At 43.0% G+C, this 21944-nt stretch overlaps 1 protein-coding gene across 2 annotated transcripts in view; it reads right to left on the bottom strand.

The window, feature by feature from the left end:
- The window catches only part of SUFU (SUFU negative regulator of hedgehog signaling), an 87924-nt gene that overhangs the window by 31626 nt on the left and 34354 nt on the right, over positions 1–21944 (bottom strand). The window contains exons 4-8 of one of the 2 annotated variants that reach the window (XM_036385581.2): positions 14231–14373; positions 11821–11906; positions 9666–9738; positions 4942–5098; positions 3343–3454 (exon numbers count right to left, since the gene is read on the bottom strand). In XM_036385581.2, the coding sequence (XP_036241474.1) occupies positions 3343–3454; positions 4942–5098; positions 9666–9738; positions 11821–11906; positions 14231–14373 (571 nt within the window). The remainder of the gene's footprint in view (positions 1–3342; positions 3455–4941; positions 5099–9665; positions 9739–11820; positions 11907–14230; positions 14374–21944) is intronic. The other variant, XM_036385582.2, reaches the window with a different exon arrangement.

Genomic DNA, 21944 nt, shown 5'->3' with positions numbered 1-21944 from the left:
AGTGAACAACTAGTAATATGCATGCTTAACATGTCAGTATATGCTTTGCTGGAGCCAAAGTATTGAATCAAGCCCTATCTGCAACCAAATAATATGAGGTTTTTGCATAAGCACTGAAAACTGTAACTATACAAAGACTGGGAAATCTAGATGGAATTTGGATCCTCTACATTTTATACAAATAAATATTCAAAAGCTTGAGTGTTTCTGATACTATTTGTGATGCTGAATGCAGAACAGGTTGTCTGCTTTAAACCTTGATAGATTATTGTGTGTGGGTGCTAGGGTTAGGATAAAAGAAAGGGAAGAAAGCTACTAGGAAAGCAGTTGGTGGTTGCAAATCCACGATAAATAAACAGCACATTCCTCTTCTACACAAAACCCTTAGAGTCTGTGTCAGACTTTAACATCCTACTGTCAGTTGGGTGGAAATTTGACAGCCTGGGGTTCTGCAGTGCTCCCTATAGAAAGCAGATTTGAAACAATTTGCCATGCCCCAAGAGAGTGTTTCGGTCAAGTTCCTAAAGAACTTCTAATGCACTAGTTATTCACAGGACCCTTGCAAAGAACCACAGGTTTGACTTTTTATGATTTGGTGTGTACAGTGCAGGATATGATTACACACGAGCCTGCTTCCCATCAGCCAGCACCTCGTAATCATTAACATATTTATCCTTGTGGTGCCTCAAGAAGATGACATTGTTATTAGTCCCATTTTATTGATTCAGAACTGAAGCTCAATAGCTAAATTACTTGCCTTTGATTACACAAGATTTACAGCACAGGACAGACCTGAGTCCCAGCCCTACCAGGCCCAAGCAATGCAAGCAAGGATCACACCAGAAGGACTAGATCTATGTACAGAAATGTCCTTCATCTCAGGTGCTCAGGAGTCCTATGGAAGAGTTATAACTGCACTGGGTTTGTGCCTTTTGTGTCTCAGCCTTTACCCCTGCAGGTACCTGAAGGGAACATGGATGTAGGTATATTACTGCATGCGAAAGCTGAGCTCCTAAGTTACATTCCTGTGCAGCAGCTGGAGATGAGAGTCTCCATATCATGCTCTTGTACTTACTGCACATTGAGCAATTTTGCTCAAATGCATGAGACATGCTGAGACAGTGTGTTAAGGAAGGCGGAGACATAACAAGATCTTCCTCTTCTGCTTCATCTATACCACACTGTTCTGGAAAATGTGTTGACTGATCAGATTTAGCCACAGTAAGAGTAATCATCAGGTCTGATTTAAGTACTAGTTAGTCAGAGGTTGTAAGTAAACACTGCTTTCCAGCACAAACCACCCCTTTTGGTATCGTCAATGCACTGAACAAGTCCCATTGTATCTGCTACATGGAGAGGAGAAACAACTGCACAAGGAGAAGAAGACCTTTCCCAAACTCCTCTCAAAGCAGCATCTAGTAAGATGGAGGAAGAAAGTATCAGGACACACTGCTGGTTTAAGCTGAGATTTCCCCTATCCCTCCAACAGTATCACCACAGTAACACAGCTGATAGCTGTCTTTCCTTAAGTGAAGTACTTATGGAGAAACAGCCTATCAGTTTCCCCAGTGGTAACCATAGACCTCAGAGAAATGTATTGACCTCCTAGGAGGCAAACATTGGGAACCAGCCATTCCTGCCACTCAGGCTTCAGGCAGGGTGAGTGTGCAGCTGCTGCAGGTAAGAGAGATTTGCAACAGAGAGCACTGTTAGAGATGTGAGGCTCTGAATTTGACCCGCCTTCCTCTGTCTCAGAACAGTTAAAAACCCAGGTAAATATTTGTGTGCTTCATCTTAGACCTCTGCTAACCTTTCACCACTCTGTCTCAAATGTGTCTCTGTTTATCTCACCCTGAATAACGTAAAGCTCTCTTATCTAAGAAACAACTGCCTCCCAGCATTAAGGCTTACCCATCAGCTGCCTCCTTGACCTGATGTGCACCCAAAATGTTTGTGGTCACCCTCAACCACTGAGGACTCAGAGCTTACACTGGGCAAGTGTAAGCATGCAGATGCATGCAGGAGCCCAGCATCTGTGAGAAATCCTGCCCAGTGCTTTTGAGCTCTCCAAGGCTGGGTGTGATTGGTGCAAATCACATGGTATAATTTTATATTTTTTTCAGTGGGACCAACCAATGGTCCAATGTGACCAACCTGCAGGCAGAGAAATACTACTCAAAACCTGAGTCAGATCAGAATTTGACTCCATATAATTACTATATGGCAAAAGCAGAATTATTCCTAAAGCAATAATAAAGTCACTTGAGATTTTTTTAATATAAGTACCTATATCTCATATTACATATTAGCAAAAAGAATTAGCATTTGACACATAATACTTCCCCCAAAGGATTAGGCAACTCATAAACATTCATTTAGTCAGCAAATCAGAAGTCACCCACAAAATGGAACAAGAAAGGACAGCAACAAGAAATATTTTTCTCATGAAATGTTTGAATCAAGAATGAAACAGGAATTGAAACAGACCAGGGTGCTGTCCCTGCCTGGCACTACAGGGAAGTGCTGATTTCATGCTCATCTTTACTCTTGAAAGCCGAAGGTAGAGATGTTCATCAGAGACTAAGAAACCAAAGGAAATACCAAGAAGAAAGAGTGCAGCAAAGATGTGTGTCTTTCTGTATCATTTAGATGAAAACATTAAAATTGATGGGAAGGCACTGAACTAGCACCTGAAGTCTAAGAGGGGAAGGGAAGAAGCCCAGAAAGACAGAAGTGCAGATAACAGATTCACTTAAGTCAGAAGTTACAAGAGAGATCTATGGGCCACGCTAGTCCCACTTAAATCATGTTAGACTACCGCTATTAGAGACCCAGGTGTTATTGGCATGTAATTACTGACAGAGCCCACCTGTTTAAGCAAGGCAAGATCAAAGTCACTTTAAAGGAAAAAAAAAAATCAACATTTTAACTGAAAGGTTTGCAATTATGAGCTTGAAAACAAAATACTCAGGAAAAAATATCAGCAGTCACCTATGCCACCTATCTCTACTGATACCATAGCACTTTTCAGCACAGCACTTTTTATAGGGATCACTCCAGTCTGAATTCAAACACTGAAGACCAGCAGGTTCTACAGAACAGTCAGAGCCACTCTGCATTAGCACAGTTTGTCCAAAACCCCTCTAAAAAGCTGCCCTCCTGAGTACTAGCCCATTTATCCAGCCTGAGCAACTCTTCTCCACCCTTGCACTTTGCAAGTGTTCACTGCCAGCTTTCCTCTCCCCTTGACAAGTTTTTTCCCACCCAACCTTAACTTTGTTTTCCATGCTGAGCTCTTTAGCCTCCCTCTGCCACCATGTGAATGTGCAGGGTGAAACTCACGGTGCTCGGTCGAGGTTCAACCCATTCTGTCTTTGTGCATTGATTGGAGGTAGGACAGGTTTGCTGTTAATCTCAAGCCCTCTCCGCAAAGTCTCCCTGATTTGCTCTGTATCTGCAAAGAGAATTTTTTAACATGATTTAGAATCCCTAGAAACAACACAGGCACAAGAAGATACCAGGTGTGTTTCATCTAAACTCTTCCCCTTCAGAAAGAAGTGTAGAAATGTTATGCGGTAACACTTGACTGCACTTTCCTGAACTTCCTTATTTCACTGTATAATGTCAGCTTGAATTCTCTTGTTTGGGCTTCATTGTTATGTCAGGCAAGGAGAGCTGGAATCTTTGGTACTGAGTCCTCCTGATGAAGAAATTCTGAGTAGTTTTGTAAGTTTTCATAAATGAGGTGTTTGTTGGTTCTCTAACTCTCATAGAACCTCCTGACACTTCCAAACCTTTGCACTGGACATAATTTTTCCCATTAGGCATAAGAGGAACTTATTCCTTTCCCAGATGAATGTATGAAGGTTTCCAAGTTTTTTGCAATTGGCTTTGGATTTCTATTGATTAATTTACAACAAGATTCATAAAGGGAGGGATTTTTATGCAGGGCAACCTTTAGCCTCAAGCTCACATCTGAAAATAAGTTGCAAATTATGCAGTTCAGATGCAGTCTTTTTATTTCTGCCTTTTTCTGAAATGTGTACTGGCCAAATACTTTCAATAGGAAGCTTTCCTGCCTTTCTTAGAAGTTTCTTCATCTATTTTTGAGAAATGTGAGAATTAGGTAGAGAAAAAAACCCCAAATTATTTAAAAATCTTTTGAAGAATATACAAATTTCATCATGTATACCCCTTTTGAGCTTTTCATTTCAAGGCTGAGGCAAAACAGCCTTTTTAGATCTAGTGCAGTTCAAAATATTTGCAAAGAAGCCAGAAGACAGGCTGTATGCATTTAACTTATTTTTACCATGGATTTAAGAACAGATGCCATTCCTGTGGAAACCATTGTTAATTCCAGGAAATCTCAAGCCCTCAAATTTTATGTTGCTTCACCCATTTGAAAGGTAGTATGCATAATTTCAAGTCTGTGTAATGGCTATGACATCTCTACCCTGAGAAGGCATCTCACTGCAAAGGGAAACTCCACGGTTTTTTAATCCTTCTTTTTAGAGTTCTGTATTTGCACAAATTCCTTGAGTTCAGCTGCAGCAATTTGCAGAGTCAGTCCAATTTGCTTCCCAAGAAGGGATAATGTTAATAAGGTAACACAGCCTGGGAAAATGAAATTGCTTCACCTTGCAGGTGTTTACAGTCCTGGTTTCAGCAGGTGCTCAGTTTAACTTTGCAGATTCAGATTACAATTTGCCTAAAAACTAAAAGAAATGTTTAGACAAAATAATGCCAAGAACTCTTTTCCTCTCTCCTGACTTCTTCAAAGAGGCCAAAATCCATTTTGCTGCCCTGAGACCCACCAAGCCTCCCAATGGCAGTGGAGTTTGTTATGAACTCGAGGATGCAGCATGGCTCAGTGCACTGCCCACACCCAGCGGAACAGAAGCTGAAAGGCCATGACCAGTGACCTGGCCCAGGACCTCTTACCTTTCCCAGAGAGCCGCCGAGGCTGGGTCCCAATGCAAATGCTCCTGCTGTCTTCATCATCCTCTGGTGGCCTGCTCAGGTCATCCCAGGCACATTTGGCACTCACTCCACTCAGGTTTGAGCCATCTGTCTCAATCCCTTTGTCGACTCTCTCCTGCTTGAAAAGATTCAAAACACCAAGACTTTTTTTGAGCGTGGCTTGAGCCTGAGTTGGAGACCCACCATGGCACAGCCCAACCTTCACCTGCAGATCCCCTTTTGTGGGCAATTTCCACTCTCTGGACCCTGTACTTTGCTGTGTCAGCAAACAGCAACTGCACATTGAGCCAAATCAGGAAGCCATTCTGAACTAAACAAACCTTTTCCATAGCAAGTTGGTCTGAAATCTCACCCTGTCCCCCCTGCTTCACTATGTGCCCCTGACAGGCACAAAGCAGGGAGAGAGAAAGGTGGAAACCAATGGCCTGGGGTGTTCAGGATTGCTTCTTTCACTGTTAGCACTGATTTACACCAACTTGAAATATTTAAGACATGAAGCACAGCTTGTCAGTCGATCTCCTATATGTCAATGATAACAAACCCCTGAATAACTAAAGTTCTCTTTCCAACCTTACCAAAGTATCCCACAATGAAAACAGCTCATGGAGAGACTCATCCACATGGGTTCATCATTTGCAACTGCCCAGAGAATCCCTGCTTTCCAGTGTGCTGGGGTGTCCTCATAAAGGACAAACATGCAAGTTTGGACGTGCAAGGAAACGCAGGTCTGTTCCCAATGTCAAAGCTTTTGCATAGCTTTCTCTATTGGCAAATAAACAAACTCCCTCCCTTGCAAGCTGGACTTTCCAAGCACGTAACCAGTGTTTGGGTCTCAGAAGGTGTTACACACCAATTATAAGCAGCTGGATGCTCTCAGGCACCAGGCATTTTCTTAAGGACATGTGCATCTGTTGCCAGCAAGACTGCCCTAAGCTACAGCCAAAACTTCTTCAGGAAGTTCCACCTTCTTGGACATGGGCATCAGTCTGAATTTCCACCTGTGACCCACAAGGGGGTAATGTTGAGCCGAACAAACTCGGGGCTGTGCTACACCGAGGAAGGCCTGGCACCTCTTCCCTGGCACCGAACCAGCCAGGCTCGCTTCCACCTTTTCTGAAGGGGTGTTGCCTCTGGTGCTGCTCAGTGGCACTAGCAAGATCTGCATCTCTCTGCATACATCTGTGTCACCTCGAAACGCAGGCAGTCCCAAGAAACGTCAAAGATTTGAGGAGAGAGCAGAGTGGTGTCACACACAGTGGGAGAGGATCTCTCCACCCCATGTAAGTACCCTCTGGTTTGACATTGCCACTGAAGATGAGATTGTGTGAACATTTTGCTCTTTGCAAAATCTGTCCCCAAGAAACAGTTTCCAGACTAAACCCTAAACCCATATACATCCCTCCCCTTGCCCAGCTGTGCATGCTGCACCCTGGGAAGAGCATTGCTTGTTCTTGTGACCATTCAAGAGAGGATTTGAGCAGCTCAAAGATAAACACAAGCATTCAGGGTGTGGTTGCACAGCGGTTTAAGTTGATGTAATTTGCAATGACTGCAGTCCCACCCTCCTCCATGTGCTCCTATCCCTTCCCTTGAGCCAACTCTTTTTTTTTTTTTTCATCTGGATCACCTCCCAAAACCCGCTCTTTGGCCCAAAATTGAGGTAGGAGCCTGTGGCTGACTGCAGGACCAGAGCAGTCTTGACTTAGACTTAAGCATTCAAGAGACTGCCTTTCTTCTGTTTTTCTCCCCTTGTTAGGATCTTCCTCCAGCGTCAGGGGAAACTGGCTTCTTGAAAACGTAATAGGAAAATCTGAGAAATAATAAATCTGCTGTGATTTTCTTTTGTTTTATCCTAAACATAAAATTAGTTGTGTCACCCAGAAATAGAAGTTGTGGGGAAAGAAATAAAAGTACATCCGTTCCTACATATGCAGACAATGCTCTGAGATTTAGCACGTGGCTCCTTTGGGAACCCTCCATGCTGCTCTGTGAGGACCCAAATGAGCTGGCTTGGGGAGGTGTAGCTTGTCAGCGAAGTTATTTTTTATCCCAGTCATTGGGGAAGCATGAGAGAGCCACTAAACCTGCTCTTGAGCACGGAGAAGAAGGAGCCAGAGGGCTGTGAGGCTCTGGTGGGATCTGCTCCCCCATCCCTGCAGCCAGGGCCCCACTCCCAGGCAGACCCTGTGGACACAGTGCAGAGCCTCGGGGAGGGGGAAGGACTCTCATCTGCAGCTCAGCTGGCTCACAGAGCACTTCCTCAGGGGAAGAAGTGCTGCTCTGTTGGCATCCCTTGGAGATCAAGGGGAGCTGATGGAAACGAGCTGGCTTAAGGCAGCCTAATTTGCATGCCTGTTTCATAATGTTTGCAAGTATTGATGTTAAAAGGGGAAAAGTAAAAAAAAACCCCAATCAGTGTAGACTCATAGCTCTGGCAATTCACAGTTCTACCCCACCTTTAGCCAGCAAAGATTTGCCTGGACTGAGGAGCTGTTCTTCCTTCCTTGAAAGGGCAGCATGAACAGGAGGCTGGAGGAGCCCAGGGCAAAGGAGGTTCAGCTCTTTCCTTCCTCAAAGAAAAGATATTTCTGTCCCATTTTCCTCTCAGCATGTGGGAGGGATGCTCTGAGGCTCTAAGTCATTGATCCCTTTTTAAACGAGCCAGAGCACTGCAGTGTGACCTGCAGAGCGGCAACCACAACTCAGGAAATTCAAATCAGCTTTATTCTCTTCTGAGATATCTGCTAAACAGAAGCAAAGCACTGAGAATAGGCACAGAGCTGGGGACCGACAGGAATTGTTTGACAGTGCTGCCAGGGAAATCTGAATGGCCTACAGGGAAGCCTGGCTGAACAGAAAACAGCCAGCGTTGCCACAGTGTTAATTGCCGACATCCTGGGATGACATCTTAGTTGGGATCCATTCTCAGCAGCTCCGAACAGAAAGTACAGCTGCTGCTGCCAGGGCTGAGTTTAGGCCTCAACCAATTCCCACAAGACACAATGCAGCCTCCAAACAAGCTCTGCCTGCTTCCCAGGCAGACAACACGCTTGCTGGCTCCCAAGAAAGTTGTCCAGTTTCTCTGCCTGTTCCCTCCCACCCCTCCACCTCTCTTCCACTGCTGCCTTTCTGGTCTCACACACCCTCCACCAACAGCAAGAAAATGACACTTTATCCTTTCCCCACTAATTAGAGCAGAAGGCATATGACAGGGCTGAAGGCAGTCTGGCACAGCCTTGCTCCCTGCACTCAGCAGAGGCTCTTTGTGGGACTTGGGGGCAGATTTTTTGTTCTATGAATCCCTGGGGCTGCAGCAGCAGAGCAGGAGGGAGGTGTGCACACACACACCTGCCCATCTGCACTTCTGCAAGGGCAAGAGAGAACAGAAACAGGAATGTGCTCCATGCGAGGAAGTCCGGAAGGACCACAGACGTAGCAGCTTTCAGCAGCAGGACACATTGGTGAGGCAGAGGTACTCTTTTATTTGCCTTAACTTGCCTTGGCTGACTCAGATTCCAGTAAGCTGAGCTATTTTTCATTTACAGTAAATTGTAGAAAACCTTGTTATCATTAGGAATCACCAGTGTGCAGACAACAGAAACACCTCCAGGAGGCGAGAGGGCAAGGTTCTGGAAAGTCTAAAAACTTATGGGACTTTCAGTTGTATTAGCTCCCACACTGTGGAACATTTGTGGAACATTTTTTTGTGTTTCTCAGACTGGGGTTATTCTAGATGAACAAATCCTTAAAACCAGTAAAAGTAGAATTTGGTTTTGTTCTTAAGCTTTCAAAGTAAAAGATGCTGTGATGCAACTAAGAATAATCAGATACAGACATGCAGACCATAAGCAACTGCTTGTACAAAACATGCACATTTGCACGTGCCCTACCAGGCTGAGCCACAAGTTCTCTGTTAAAGGCAAATACTAAGTGATTCACTGAAACATGGCCAGCACCACACTGGATTTGCTGGGGACACATGCATTCCACTACCATGTATTCCAGCTCTGCTGAAGGGATTGCAGAACTGTCTCCCAAATGCATGGATCAGGAGAAGTCCACAGTACAGTAACCTCTCCATAGAGGTCCTATTCTTATCTTTAAATTTCAGAAATTAAATTGAACTCTGAAGAGGAAGGTTTAATAGCTCTTCCTGCACGGATTATTAATAGCTGCATGTGGTACTTTTGGGTTCCCATAATTTCTCAGTCCACACTAACTACTTGGCCTCAAGTGATATCCTACAGGAATGAGCTACACTATCACATTTGCTGTGAAAAAATACTTGGTTTTGAGATTTCTACATGTTATATCTCCTTACACTTGCACATAAAAGGAAGGAGGAATTTCCTGGTGTACCATTCCTAAATCTTGTATTATTCTGTCCCTCATCTTCTTTCTTCCTCCTTTCTAAAATATCCAATCCAATATCTCCAATTTGTCTCAAATTGGAGATTCCATTTTCCTAGTCTCTCTTCTCTATCTTTCTTCCTAGAGTTGCCATTCATGTGGGACTGGACAATCCCTCTTGAACTACCTCTAAGAGGGCAAAGAGTTTCTAAGACTTTTCCAGGATTATTACAAAACATTGAGAAGATCCAAGCACCTTTACAGAAAATATTAGAACTGTTGTATAACAGTTGGCTCCTACGAGAGACATGACATTTTATAAACTAAAGACATACTTGCAGATGTGGGTCAATCTCGAATATGGTCTCTCCTCTTCGCATGTCTGTTATCAGCCAGGGGCCTCCAGCTCTACAAAGAAAGACAGGTAATGAACCAAACAAGCCCTTTAATTAGAACTTTCCAGCAGGGTCCTCAGAGTGGACCTGTACTGCAAGGAAGCACAAGATAAGGGTTTAAAATAAGCCTAGAAACCCCTCTATGTGGTGTATACATCCCACAGCATGCATTTGCCCTTTACATTTTCCAAATAAATAAATAATAAAAGCCCTCCATGACCTAGCAGTTAATCTGCTCAGTGTCTGGCAGCACCCAGACGTGCACAGCAGTCAGGACTGACACAGGCTGTTATCCCCTGTGCAGGCCCCCTTGCTCACACAAGACTGAGAGGAGTTTTAATCTTACAGGAAACGAACTGGGACTGAGAAGTCCAGTGTAGCCTGAGTCAAAGAAAGATGGGCAAGGCATGGAGTCAAGATTTATTCCTCTATTACATATCTAAGAATAGAGCAGGGCCCCAGTGGGACTGCACTTTTTGCCAAGATTGGCAGTCATGTTCAGTACCACAAAGAGCTTATTGCTCTGATAAATACTGTCACAACAGACATTTTACTCAGTTGGTACTTCATGGCTAAGTACTCAGATGGCTCAGGGAAATCTTTGTTATCATTAGCAATAAAAGTTGGAAGGCTCAAGGTGTTTCCCAACAAAGGTGATAGGAAACAGATTACTGTGAAGACTAAATACTCAGAGACTTCACTTTGGGTCATAGTGCAGCCAGACTGCAGAAGTCAGCCTTAGATAGTGCTTTTCATTTGAAGTAAAAACTGAAGTCTTTTGGAACTGCCATAAAAAAATTCATTTTTTTCATGAGATACATTGTTACTGCAGTCAAAAGCCCCCTCCTCTGGCCTAGTTTGTGTTAGTCTCCTAAAACATTTAAGAGTGGGAGCAAAAAAAGTTAATATTTCACAGGTTTTCAGATGCATGGATAGCCACTTGCTTTTTCACATCACTTTGGAAGTTGTGAATTATTAACTGCAGGGGTGTGACCTGCCACAGTTCCTCACTGGGGTGCAAGAGACTTTTACCCCAATTCCACATCAATGGCTTAGTAGCTTGCAGCTTTGTCTTCAAACAATGAACATTTGGGTCTCGTTTTTTACCTTGGAAAGGTGCTTATACCACAGCACAAAAGCCAAAAACCAACATGAGAACAGACTGAGGAGAGAGGTGCTGTATCTGTATTGACTTAAGAGAAGCTAAGGGAGCTGCAGGCAGTGTTTATTGTCTCAGGGACCCAGAAACAAAGCTTGCAGCTGAACAAATTGAACAAATTCACTCTACTCTAGGGCATTTGCATGAAGTATCTGCACTTGTGCCTAAAAGGGAAAAGTTCAAGTTAAAAAAGTCCAGCTCCTCCAAATAATCAATCAATTCAAAGCTATTGTGACACTAGAGAGTGTACTATTGTGCCCAGAAACAAATATTCAGAACTATTTTGCTTTAAAAAGTAAGGCTTTTTGAGTTACAATCACATGGCAATAACTTCCAATGAATTTAAAAATGTTTAAGCAAAGTACCTGCAAGCCAAAAAGATTTAGCTGCACTCCGGCAGCAAAGCATCAACATATAATTTACCATTTAAAACCCATCTCTTCCTCAACCCAACATCATCTTTGTTATTTCTCCCATGGCAAAACAATTAACTTCACTTTCATGAATGCTCCTCCTGCTGCAAACTGGCCCACCAAGAGTGGGCCAAGTTTGAGAGTGACTTTCTCACTTTTAGACAGTACTTCCAGACAGTTTTGTAAGCCAGACCCTCTCCTTCCTTTCTTTGAACTAAACAGCAAGGTCACCAGTAACAGTTATCCCAGGAAGAACCAATGAGAAAACCCTGCAGGCATAAGAAGAAGGAAATTAAGCTTTCAAGACCTCATTCTCTTTCACCCTGAACATGTGGACTTCCACATGCATTAATTTGCCATCTAAGTGTCTGTGCGTGAGAACAGATTTGCAGTGAATTCCCATCTCTTGCTACAGCATAGATTAAATAAGTTCCATCAGCAAGTTAAAGATTGTTAATAAAAATAAACAACTGAATTGTTCTCTATAGAAATGCTCCCCTGTATGGGCTATGGGACCACTTACACTGGGACAGTCCGAAGCAGTTCCAGAATCCCTTGACCATTCCACTGCTGAGCTGCATGCAGTTCCTCAGTGCAAACCCCAACAATCTGTAATAAATAACAACAGACATACTAAACTGGGTGGGAACCATGAAAGAACTGTGGAGAAAATGTGCCACGTGGTACTGGATCAAACAGTGAACATTTAGAGAAGCACCATTTCTTTAATCTAACCAGATATGCCAGGACAAATGGAGCCTGAGACAACAGTGGGATCCCACAAGACCTTGTTCTCTCTCTCTCTCTACATTTACCATGTGAAGCGCCCTGGTCATGTAACATTTAATCTTGTACAGAGTGTGTGAATTTAACAACGAAGAGGGTCTGGTGACAAATCAGGGTTTATACACTAGTCTGCTTGACTTTTCAATCAAGTCCACACAGACAGGACAGAGCAAGACAGGTTAGGGGTGAGCACATACAAACACTGCTCTGTCATCTGATTGCTAGGGGCAAATGCAATACTGCACAAGCAATCTCAACCAGGCAAGGGAATTGCTGCCACATGGGATTGCTTTGGTGCTCATAAAATCCTTGACCAACTCAGTTTGCTGACTGGTTACATCTTACCCAGCACCATAAAGTAAAGCTGCTTACACACCACATAATCCACTTGTCACTGCAGGCAACTGCACACTTCTGCCTTCCTGTATAATGCAGGATGTGTTTGCTTTGCAGGATAGGAGCTGCCACACTGAGCAATACCAGATGTCTCTCTAACAGCAGCTGAGATCAGCTGCTTCAAATGAAGGGGTGAAACACCCTTCAGCTGATAGCAGAAGGCAATTTCTTCCTGCTGTATCAACCACTGGTTTGTTCCTTTGAGCACAATGTTTCACCCTGAGATGAAAAATATTTTTTGCCATGGCCTTCTGTTTTCTTCCTCAATACTCTTAAGTCTTTTCCAACAACACAGAATTTTTTGACAAAATCTGTTCAACTGATGTTTTATCAGAAAAGAGGAAAACTAGAAACTAAGCTCTGAAGAGCAGCAAGCAGAGAGAAGGATGTGCCTTCTGCTGTAGGCACATAACTGCACTGATAGAGATCTAAGTGGAAAACTCTCATGTCAGCAGGCACCCAGCTCTGCACACCCCCACCTCTCCTGCCCCTTGCACAGTTCACTTTGTCAGGACCCAGCCCTTGGAGGTGCACTTCATCCCCACCCATCTTCCAGGCTTCCTCCATCAACAGCCTGAATCACCCCTGCCTCAGGACACCCCTCCCTGGGCCTTCACTCACTAATTACATACAAACAGCAAGACTCTAAACAGGAAATTATTTTGTGTTCATTCTTTGCTTTTTGTAATCATTTATCCTCATGGGTCAAAATAAATTCATAACAACAAGCATCAAACAAAGGGGAAAACCAAGTCAGCTGTATGTGTTGTGGAAGATTAGAGGCCAACGGCCTCAGGATGCAGCAAGCTGACTGTTCTTTGATTCAAGACAGCTGGGCACTAAAGAAGAGATGAGGACTAACATAGTACTAACTGGAGAATCAGCCAGGGATTATCCTGCTTAGCTTGGCTCTCTGTCTCTCCTTCCAGGTCCCACAACTCACCTTGCACTTATTAATCTCACACCCACCTTGTTTTTGTTGATAAAACACAGACATTTGGGCACCTCAGAAAAGCCTTGCAGAGCACTTGTCTTGTGCAGGTTTGTGGTAACAGAACTTCCTTTTACATGTTGTAACTACAGCCAAAGACAAATGGGAGCAACTAGAAGCTTGAATTGTAAAATACACTTGCATTTTCCCACAGGATGGAAGCTTTTCCACAGAGCATGAAGAAATCAGCAGTTGGCATAAACTATGCCATTCTTCCACTAAGGCTATTAACCCAATATGCAATTTAAAAATATCCAAAGCAGCCCCTATCTAAGAAGCATCGCTGAGAAGGACTTTGGGAAAGCAAGCAAACCTGTTTGGCCACAGAAGCTCTCCATGCTGAACAGCAGAGTTAAATCACAAGGGATTTTTTTAGTGTTTCTTTTGCAAAGCAAACCTGAACCTTTCTTAAACAGTAGATCAATACAGGAAAACTCAGCCTCTAAAGAATCTTTGTGTCGGTAGTGCAAGCTACATTTTTGCAATTAAGTACTGCTAAAACAGCTCCAAGTCCTGCTCCAAACTCTTCTCTTCCTGGCATTCAAACCAGTGGATCACTCACCAATATTACCATAGAATTAATTTTCATTTTATCTTTACATTAGCTTTTAAAACTGTTTCTCTCAACATTTTTTTTTCAATGTTCATGTTTGAAACTGAAGACAGGATAATAAATATCTGAGTTACATAGCTCAAAGCAATGTTAGCTGCACTGCACGCCCAGGAGGTGGCAGTGGGAGCCGTGGTGGCTGGGCCATACCTGCAGGAAAGTGACCACCCCAAAAGGAGTCTGCACTGGCTGCATCTGGGGGTCTTCTGTCAGCAACATGTGCTGGATTCGAGACTCACTGTTGTCCAAAGGGCTGTGCCACGACACGTGGTCACCGCTGCAAAAGGTGTTTTCTGCAAGGACAGGAAACAAGAAATGTTTAGTCTGTGAAGTCTGCTAGAACATTCCTTCTGTTGGCAGCTGCTCCTGACTGCTGCCAGGCAGGGACCTCTGGCCCAGGCTGGGACAGTCACTGGTCACTATTCACAGTGACTGCCCCTGGCCAGCTCTGCTGAGCCTCTGAACCACCTGAAACAGGAATGGAGTCTCATGGAGTCATCTGAGTTCAACACCGATTTCAAAATTGCCCACTCTTGAGTCCTGTAGACAAAACCACCGTCCTATTTTGATATTAAGCCCAACAGGAAATACTAGCAAATAAAATTAGCCTGTCTCTCATTTACTACTAGTCTCCTTTTTTGAGAAGGCACAGAAAGTCAGCAGGCCCTACTGGATGCCCAATGCCACAGCAATTCACACTCTTAATTTGCCACAGAGAAAATATTCTCAAATTTGAATTAAACACGAATACTACCCTGCTATATTTAATAAAATAATTTATATTTAATAAAAATTCTGCTGCCCAACTTGAGATAGTGTAAGTCAAAATCACTCTCTCTCCTAGTTGTCTGGGCGGCTCTGGCGCAGAATTAGAATTAATATGTTTCTTCTTTCCCAAACAATGAGAAAACCAATAGGCTATAAATTTCATTCTATGTCAGAACAGACTGCATCAAAACAAGGCAGGCATTCCTTTCTTTTCCTCCCCTCCTACTTAGAAAGACAAAACCCCAGATAATCCCATGTTCCACAGCTAGTGCATGCCAGAAGGCACACCAGAACCCATCTGTCTGATGCAGCCCCATCACAGGAAAGGCTAATGCTTGCTTTCGGAGTGAACTAGAAGTAAAACAACCAGCCATGACCACATTCACAGCAATTAAAGCACACTCCATTTGCATGCAGTTCCTGGAGCATGTGTGGTAATGCTGCCTAGCCGACTGCTTTTATCTTGGGTGCTGTGCTTGTCCAAGCAGAGCTTTATTGTACATACAAATAAACAACCTGGATCCACATTCTGCCCTCTGAGATAGGTGTAGTGCTCCAGGGATGAACTGAGTACTGTCTGCTTGCTTCCAAAGTCAGTGGCAGGCCCAGTGCCCCTCTCCTTGACCAAGCTCATCCATGAAGGCAGTCTGGGCTGCTGTCCTCGCTGTGGTCTCTCCCAAGGCCACACTTAGAACTCAGCAGGAAAGGAGGCCTTGCCCACTGGAAGAGGACAAAGAATTCCAGTGCAGACTGGAAAACAGTGGTTATTTGAGTTGCTGTCTGTTGAGACTGGAGCATTTCCTATGCTACAGGAGCAGGATCCAATTCAGAGAGGTGCCCTCCCCATGGTCCTGGATCTTCACCTAACCTTCCCACATGACCTTCCAAACACATCACAACAGGCACAGCCCTTAAATATCTACAGGGCTAATAGATGAACATGGCAGTGTCTGCAACAGCAAGAGAAAAGCTTTTTGAATTGCCAGGAATTGCAACTCATTCCCTGTCACATTAAACAGCACCACCAAGGAACTGGGTGCTTGCACACCCCATTGCAATAATTGTGCATCAGGACCAAATTTATTATTAATAATTCCTTTAATGACAACTTTTAGTAAAAAAATCCTTTCAGATTTTTTTTTCTCCAACAGACTTTATTCATTGCCATGGCAAGCATGGGTTTGTGCAAGGGCAGCAAAGGCAGGATGCTCCAAGAGAGCCCTCAGCAGCAGGCAGGTAAACTTATGAGAGCTCCCTCAGAACTGCTGTGGTTAAAAATATTTGCAGTCCTCTCCCTGATGAGGAGCTGCTGGCCTGCTCCTGGCTGTAATTTTGGGCAACTCATTGTGTCTCCACTGGGTGTCCCCATTGGTGTGGGTTTGAACATTTGTTATATATGTTTTTTCAGATGAATTTCCTGGACAGCTCATTTGATTACGAATTAAAATAAACTCCAACTACCATAAGGAACTTAGCCTGAAAAATGAGGCATGTAACAGAAGTGCTGTGATCAGTAAGGGAATGTTTTCCTTAGTTAAAATTAGGAAAGAAAGAAAACATAGTGAATGCAAGCTGCTTCAAAGGGTTTATCGTTATGTACACTAAATTACACACTTCCAGCTCTGGGACCAAAAGGACTGGTTCAAATATTACTTTACTTTTAGAGATGAGGAAATATAAGCAGAAAAATGAAAAATGATCTTTTTTTAGTATCAAAATCTGGTTAAAGAAACAGCACTTATAATGTTGCAAGGGATATCTTGTGATATTTTCCAAGTTAGACAAAATGTGGCTGATTAATTTTTTTAAAATGATAAAAGCCTCTCAGTCACAGTTTTCAGGAATGAAACAAAGCCACAAAGAGCTTATTCTTGGGCCCTGTCTTTATACCACAACATTTTGCCCATCAAATGCTCACACAATTCTATGCTGATCGATCGCTGCGTTTCACTGTTGGTGCTGCTTCTCCTGGGAAAGCCCAGCCTGGTTAGAGCAGGTTTTCAAATGCAAATGTCTCTGCTGGAAACCCACCTGTTTATGGCCATGTGAACACTGAACACTTAGAAAATCTCCCTTTCCCTTGCATACACACGAACACCACAAAATTCACACTGACTACTCAATTAAATCACACCAAAAAAAATCTGCAAATAACAAGAAGCCAAATTAAAACCTGTGAGAGTTCAAGAAACTTGGTATTACACCCTGAAACCCAGCTTTCCACTTGCTGCATTGTCACCCATGTGGGATGTAAGATCAACTCTTGTACAGAGACCATTGCAGCACTGAGAACAGCCTGGATTACATAACTTGTAACCACAAAAACTAAGAAATTACAGAAATAAAGGGCTAGATAATAATTTCTATTGCCTCATGCTGGAAACAGGGAGAGTATCCGGTATCCTCCCTTCCTACCTTTCACACTCATGTTTTCAAAACAAGACAGGGATGAGAACACCACAACTGGATAAGCCTCGTCTCTTTAGGGGACCACAGCAAAACCAACAGTCATCAGAAAAAGTTCCAGGACATGACCAGGTAATTGTCAAATCCATATAACAGCGGGCAAAGTACAGAAATTATCTAGCCATCAACAGGAGAAATTAAAAGCAAAGGAACTAAAAGAAAATATGTTAAAAAGTTAAATCCAAATTATTTTAGCCTATGGATAAAACAGCAAATCCTCAGGAGTAAACTAAGGCTCTGATTTACTGCACAGAAGCTGACTGCTGCTGAATACTTCTGCGTTGTGGTAAACCTGAGGTGGCTTTGTGTTCCCTCCATGACAGGATGAGCTAAGGTACCCAATCTGCCCCAGGATAAATTCATATCCTTCAGCAGTTACCATGGGAGCAGGGGATGTGTTGTAAATACACAGGCTTGCTCACAAAACTCTCTGGGACTCTTGCACCCTTCCTGCTTGGAGGAGGCACTAACTAACAAGCCTTAAACCTAGCACAGCAAGGTGACTCATCCTCACAATTTTGAAACTGGTTCTTTTCCTGCAACTTTATGTTTTAACAAAAAACACTGACTTTTCTTTCTTTCTGGTGAGGATTGGTGATTTCATGAAATCCAACTGCTTTATAGGGAGGTATTGATTTCATAAGAACTCAACAAGGAAATTATTAAAACATTTAAATTCAAACTTACTATTTTAGTTCATATTTTATAACAGCAAGTCTATTATAGAAGTCTCTCTCTATCTCTACAAAAATGAAAAGTCTCTAAATCTGCCATAGACCAGCTCTTGTACTATTCTCTTATGCAAAAGCAGCAGTTATACCAGACCACTCTGTTAAGCCACCCATATTTTGAAGCCTTTAAAATGCCATTATCAATTTTCTTTTACAGCTCACATAAAGCAGGTAAGGTTCCTTCATGCAGCAACAGTCATAATTCAGCAGCACAATCTCTCCTAACTTTACTATCCAACTGCTCTGTAATGAGAACTGGGGAAATAACTCAGAGGGAACCATTCCACTGTAGACTAGTAAATTTTCATTGTCTAACTTTGCTCATGTATTTTCTTGGAGTGAATTCCTCCTCCCTCCTTAATTTGACTAAATATAGCTCATGCCTAAAGAAATAAAACCAAGTCATATTCTTGGCCTCGGGATGTTTCATAAACATTATAATGCATGCAATCTATGCTCAAGTGGTGTTACCTGGCTCTAGAGAGAAACACAGGTCACTTCCAACTGTATTTTCAATTCCTTTTTTAAACCTGTCAGCTTTCCATATATGGGATCCTGCTACAAGTCCTTACTCCCTTAATCACCACAGGGAGTAAATTGAAAAGGACAGCAAACTTACAGAAGTACCAGGAGCTGAGAGAGATCTCCATCCTAAAGGCAGCTCCAGGCTGAAAGTGAGTCAGGGAACACCTCCAGTGAGCTGGCTACCCTGCACCCAGAGCAGATGGCAAACAGTCTTTGGGCATCTGGGAGTCCAGTATCTTCTCTTGCATGTGCATTGGCAACTTAAGGAGGAAAACAAAGAGCTGATGTTGTTCCACCAGCAAGAAGACAGCAAGACAACTTTAAGCCTTTCTCCAGTCCACGCAGACTCCTGTCCCCAGCCTGTCTGGCTCCAAGGCAGTTCAAATTGCACCACCCTGGTTAATCCAGAGGCCAGAAACTTGTCCCTTCTGACATGGTCCCGCCACATATTTCTTGAGATAAATTTTAAAATTAGAAGAACAGATTTGCAGCCTGATCATTCCTCTGTATCTAAAACACCTCCTCCTTCCAAATGCCAGCTAAAATCAGCAACAGAGGGGCCTGAGTAAGTAACCAGACAAATCCACCTGGACAGTGTGTTACAAGTTAGCAGCTGATACAGCACACAGTGGGAGAAGCCCTAAGTACACTAACTACATTTGCCTGGTGTTGGCAAAACAGCCACTTACATCCTTCAAGAGCATGTTTCTGTTTATTCTGTTTCTGGGGAAAGCCAGGCCATCAGTACATGGTCACTTTATTTGGGGACATGTGCAAGATGATGCTGAAAGAAGCAGTCCTGCTTGTCCCCTGCAAAAGCAGAGCTACCTGGATCATGTCCTTGGAGCAGTGATGTTGCTTAGCTATGCTTACACAATGCTTGGCAATTCTCTGCTACCTTGGTCTAAAAATAAAAGAAAAATCCAACAAAAAAACCACCCCAGCAAATTTGCATCAGTGTGTGGCACGGGGGATGTTGGCACACAAACAAGATGACCACATCCCTCACAAAGCCAGACCTACATTATCCACAGTGCTCAGCAGTGTGAAAACTGGCAGCTCTAAGGGCTACAAACCTGACTCAGAGATCTCAGCTAAACTGCAGGCAGCGAGTCACAGATGTCAGCCTGCATAACTCAGAGAAATTGAGTATTTGAAGGCAAAGAAGGATTTTAACTCCATGACTTATGGGTGCAGGAATGTTAAAAAGGCCCCCAGTGAATTCCTGACCAGCATGACAGTGATGCAGCCAGACATTTAAATTGAATGCAGCTTATCCAATACTTACAGAAACAACGTAATTTATTGCATTGCCATTGCCCCATGTATATGGTCTGTATAATTTATTATATAAATGCATTTTCTCCAACACATTTTTAATATTCAGTCTGGCTTTGTTAAAAAAAAAAACAATCTGGCAATCTGTCACAAGTAAGATTTGATGCTGCTTTTCAGTACCATTTTGCAGACCAAACAGCTAGAATTAATTGAGAGAAACTAAGGGCAAACACAGAGTCCAATGCTGAAATGTAATAGCTATATTTTTCACTAGACCTACTTAATATATTTCTAACTAGCTCAGTAATAAATATAAGCATGCATGCAAAGATTTTAGCTATAATAAATCAATACAAAAGCTAAAGATGAAATTTGTGCCTAAGTATCTCAAAGTAATACTGTTGTTGCAACTCATTATATGGATGAAAAATTTTTAAAAACAGAGTATTAAAAAAAAAGACTTTATTTACACTCATTTGCCAGCCACATTAAACTGGATAATTAATGCCAAATTCAGTCTCAAGCTTAGTTTTCTAAGCTACAAAGAACTGCACACATGGATTGGTAAAGGGGAAAAAACAATTGGGATATAATCTGTGGGGCCCACTGTCAGTTAGTTTATAATTTTGCTTTCAAGTCAAGATGAACGTGTTTTAAGAATATACAAGGAATTAGCAGAATCCAAGCTGTGATATACTTGCACTATGTTTAAAAAATACTTTTCCTCCTCCCTGTTTTTCTTTTTCAGTTCAATTTTGCTGCCCCTTATCTCATGCCTTGGGAACAGGAGCTGCCCCAGCCCTGGCACTCCAAAGAGGTGCAAATTCACACAGTGCTGCTGCCTCCTGCAGACATGCAGCATAGAGAAGATCCCTTAGGAAGAATTAAATCCCAGGAATACAATTAAACAATAGCTCCACTGCAGGGATTCAAATTGGGCTTTTAGAAACAAGGGGCCTAGATAAAAGGTTCTTTAAAAAAATAGCAGGGAAAAAACCAGATTACCATTACTGTAAGGACTGCTTGACCTCTGAGGTTTGAAGACAGTTTCAGAAAGCAAAGAAGCGTGATGCAGTTTATTTTAAAAAAATTGCTCTGCAGGTTGAAAATACAAAAATGATTACTGCACAGCTCCAGGGTGTTAAATCTGGAAAATTAACAGCCCTCACAAAAGAGCCCAATCAATTTATGCAAACACATACAAACTTACTTGATCATTTAATTCTTTGAACTGAACACACAATGAAGAGCCTCCCACACCTTCCCAGGGTACATCACCAGCAGGACAAGGTGATTCCTCACTTATCTGTGTTGTGCTTAGAGGCATCACTACTATTGGCAGTGGGATGAAGGAAAATGTGTCTCACTGTACTGCAGCTTCCACTGATGGAGTTACAAATACTGCTTTTCTTATCACAAAGTAGACCCCAGGCACCCAGATGCCTTCTGCCACACTGCAGAGTGCAGCAATATAGAAAAAAAATTAAATGCTATTGTACAATAACCAATTTGGTTCTGAGCCTCTTCTACCCCTTCTGTTTTCCAAGACATTTCTTTCCATCCCTTACAGATCTGTATATCTGGCTCACTCCTTCTTCCTGCCCCATGCTACGTGTGTACACAATTTCCATGACTGCAAACTCTGGGAATTTCTCAGCAGGCTCCCAGCAAGTGACTCCAGTGCCCAGGGCACACTCCCACCCTCTGCAAGTGGTGGGCCCCCTGTCCTCTCCCTGACTCTGTGCAGCCTGCTCCTCCAGCCACCTCCTCCCACACTTTCTCTCTTCCCAAAAATTCATTCAGCTCCTCCACTCTGTTCCCCTCAGGCTTCTGCAGCTCTTGCAAACAGCAGGAGCTGGCACATTCATCGTGTCTGCTGTCCCCTTTGTATAAGCACTGTCCAGGGCAGGTTGCATCTCTCATCTTGCTTTTACAACAACACAGTTCTCACCCATCTGCAGATTTATCTGCATGGCTCCCTTCTCCAGAAAGGGGAAGCTGGAAGAAGGCATGGCAGCATGAAAGGACTTAGCTGGCATTGTTGAGTATGGCAGAAAAAGAAAATGAACACAGATGTGAGTTGCTTCTTCTCAGTC

The sequence above is a fragment of the Molothrus ater genome, chromosome 8 (genome assembly GCF_012460135.2).
Source record: "Molothrus ater isolate BHLD 08-10-18 breed brown headed cowbird chromosome 8, BPBGC_Mater_1.1, whole genome shotgun sequence".
NCBI lineage: Eukaryota > Metazoa > Chordata > Aves > Passeriformes > Icteridae > Molothrus > Molothrus ater.
This window is presented reverse-complemented; position numbering and strand designations above follow the sequence as displayed.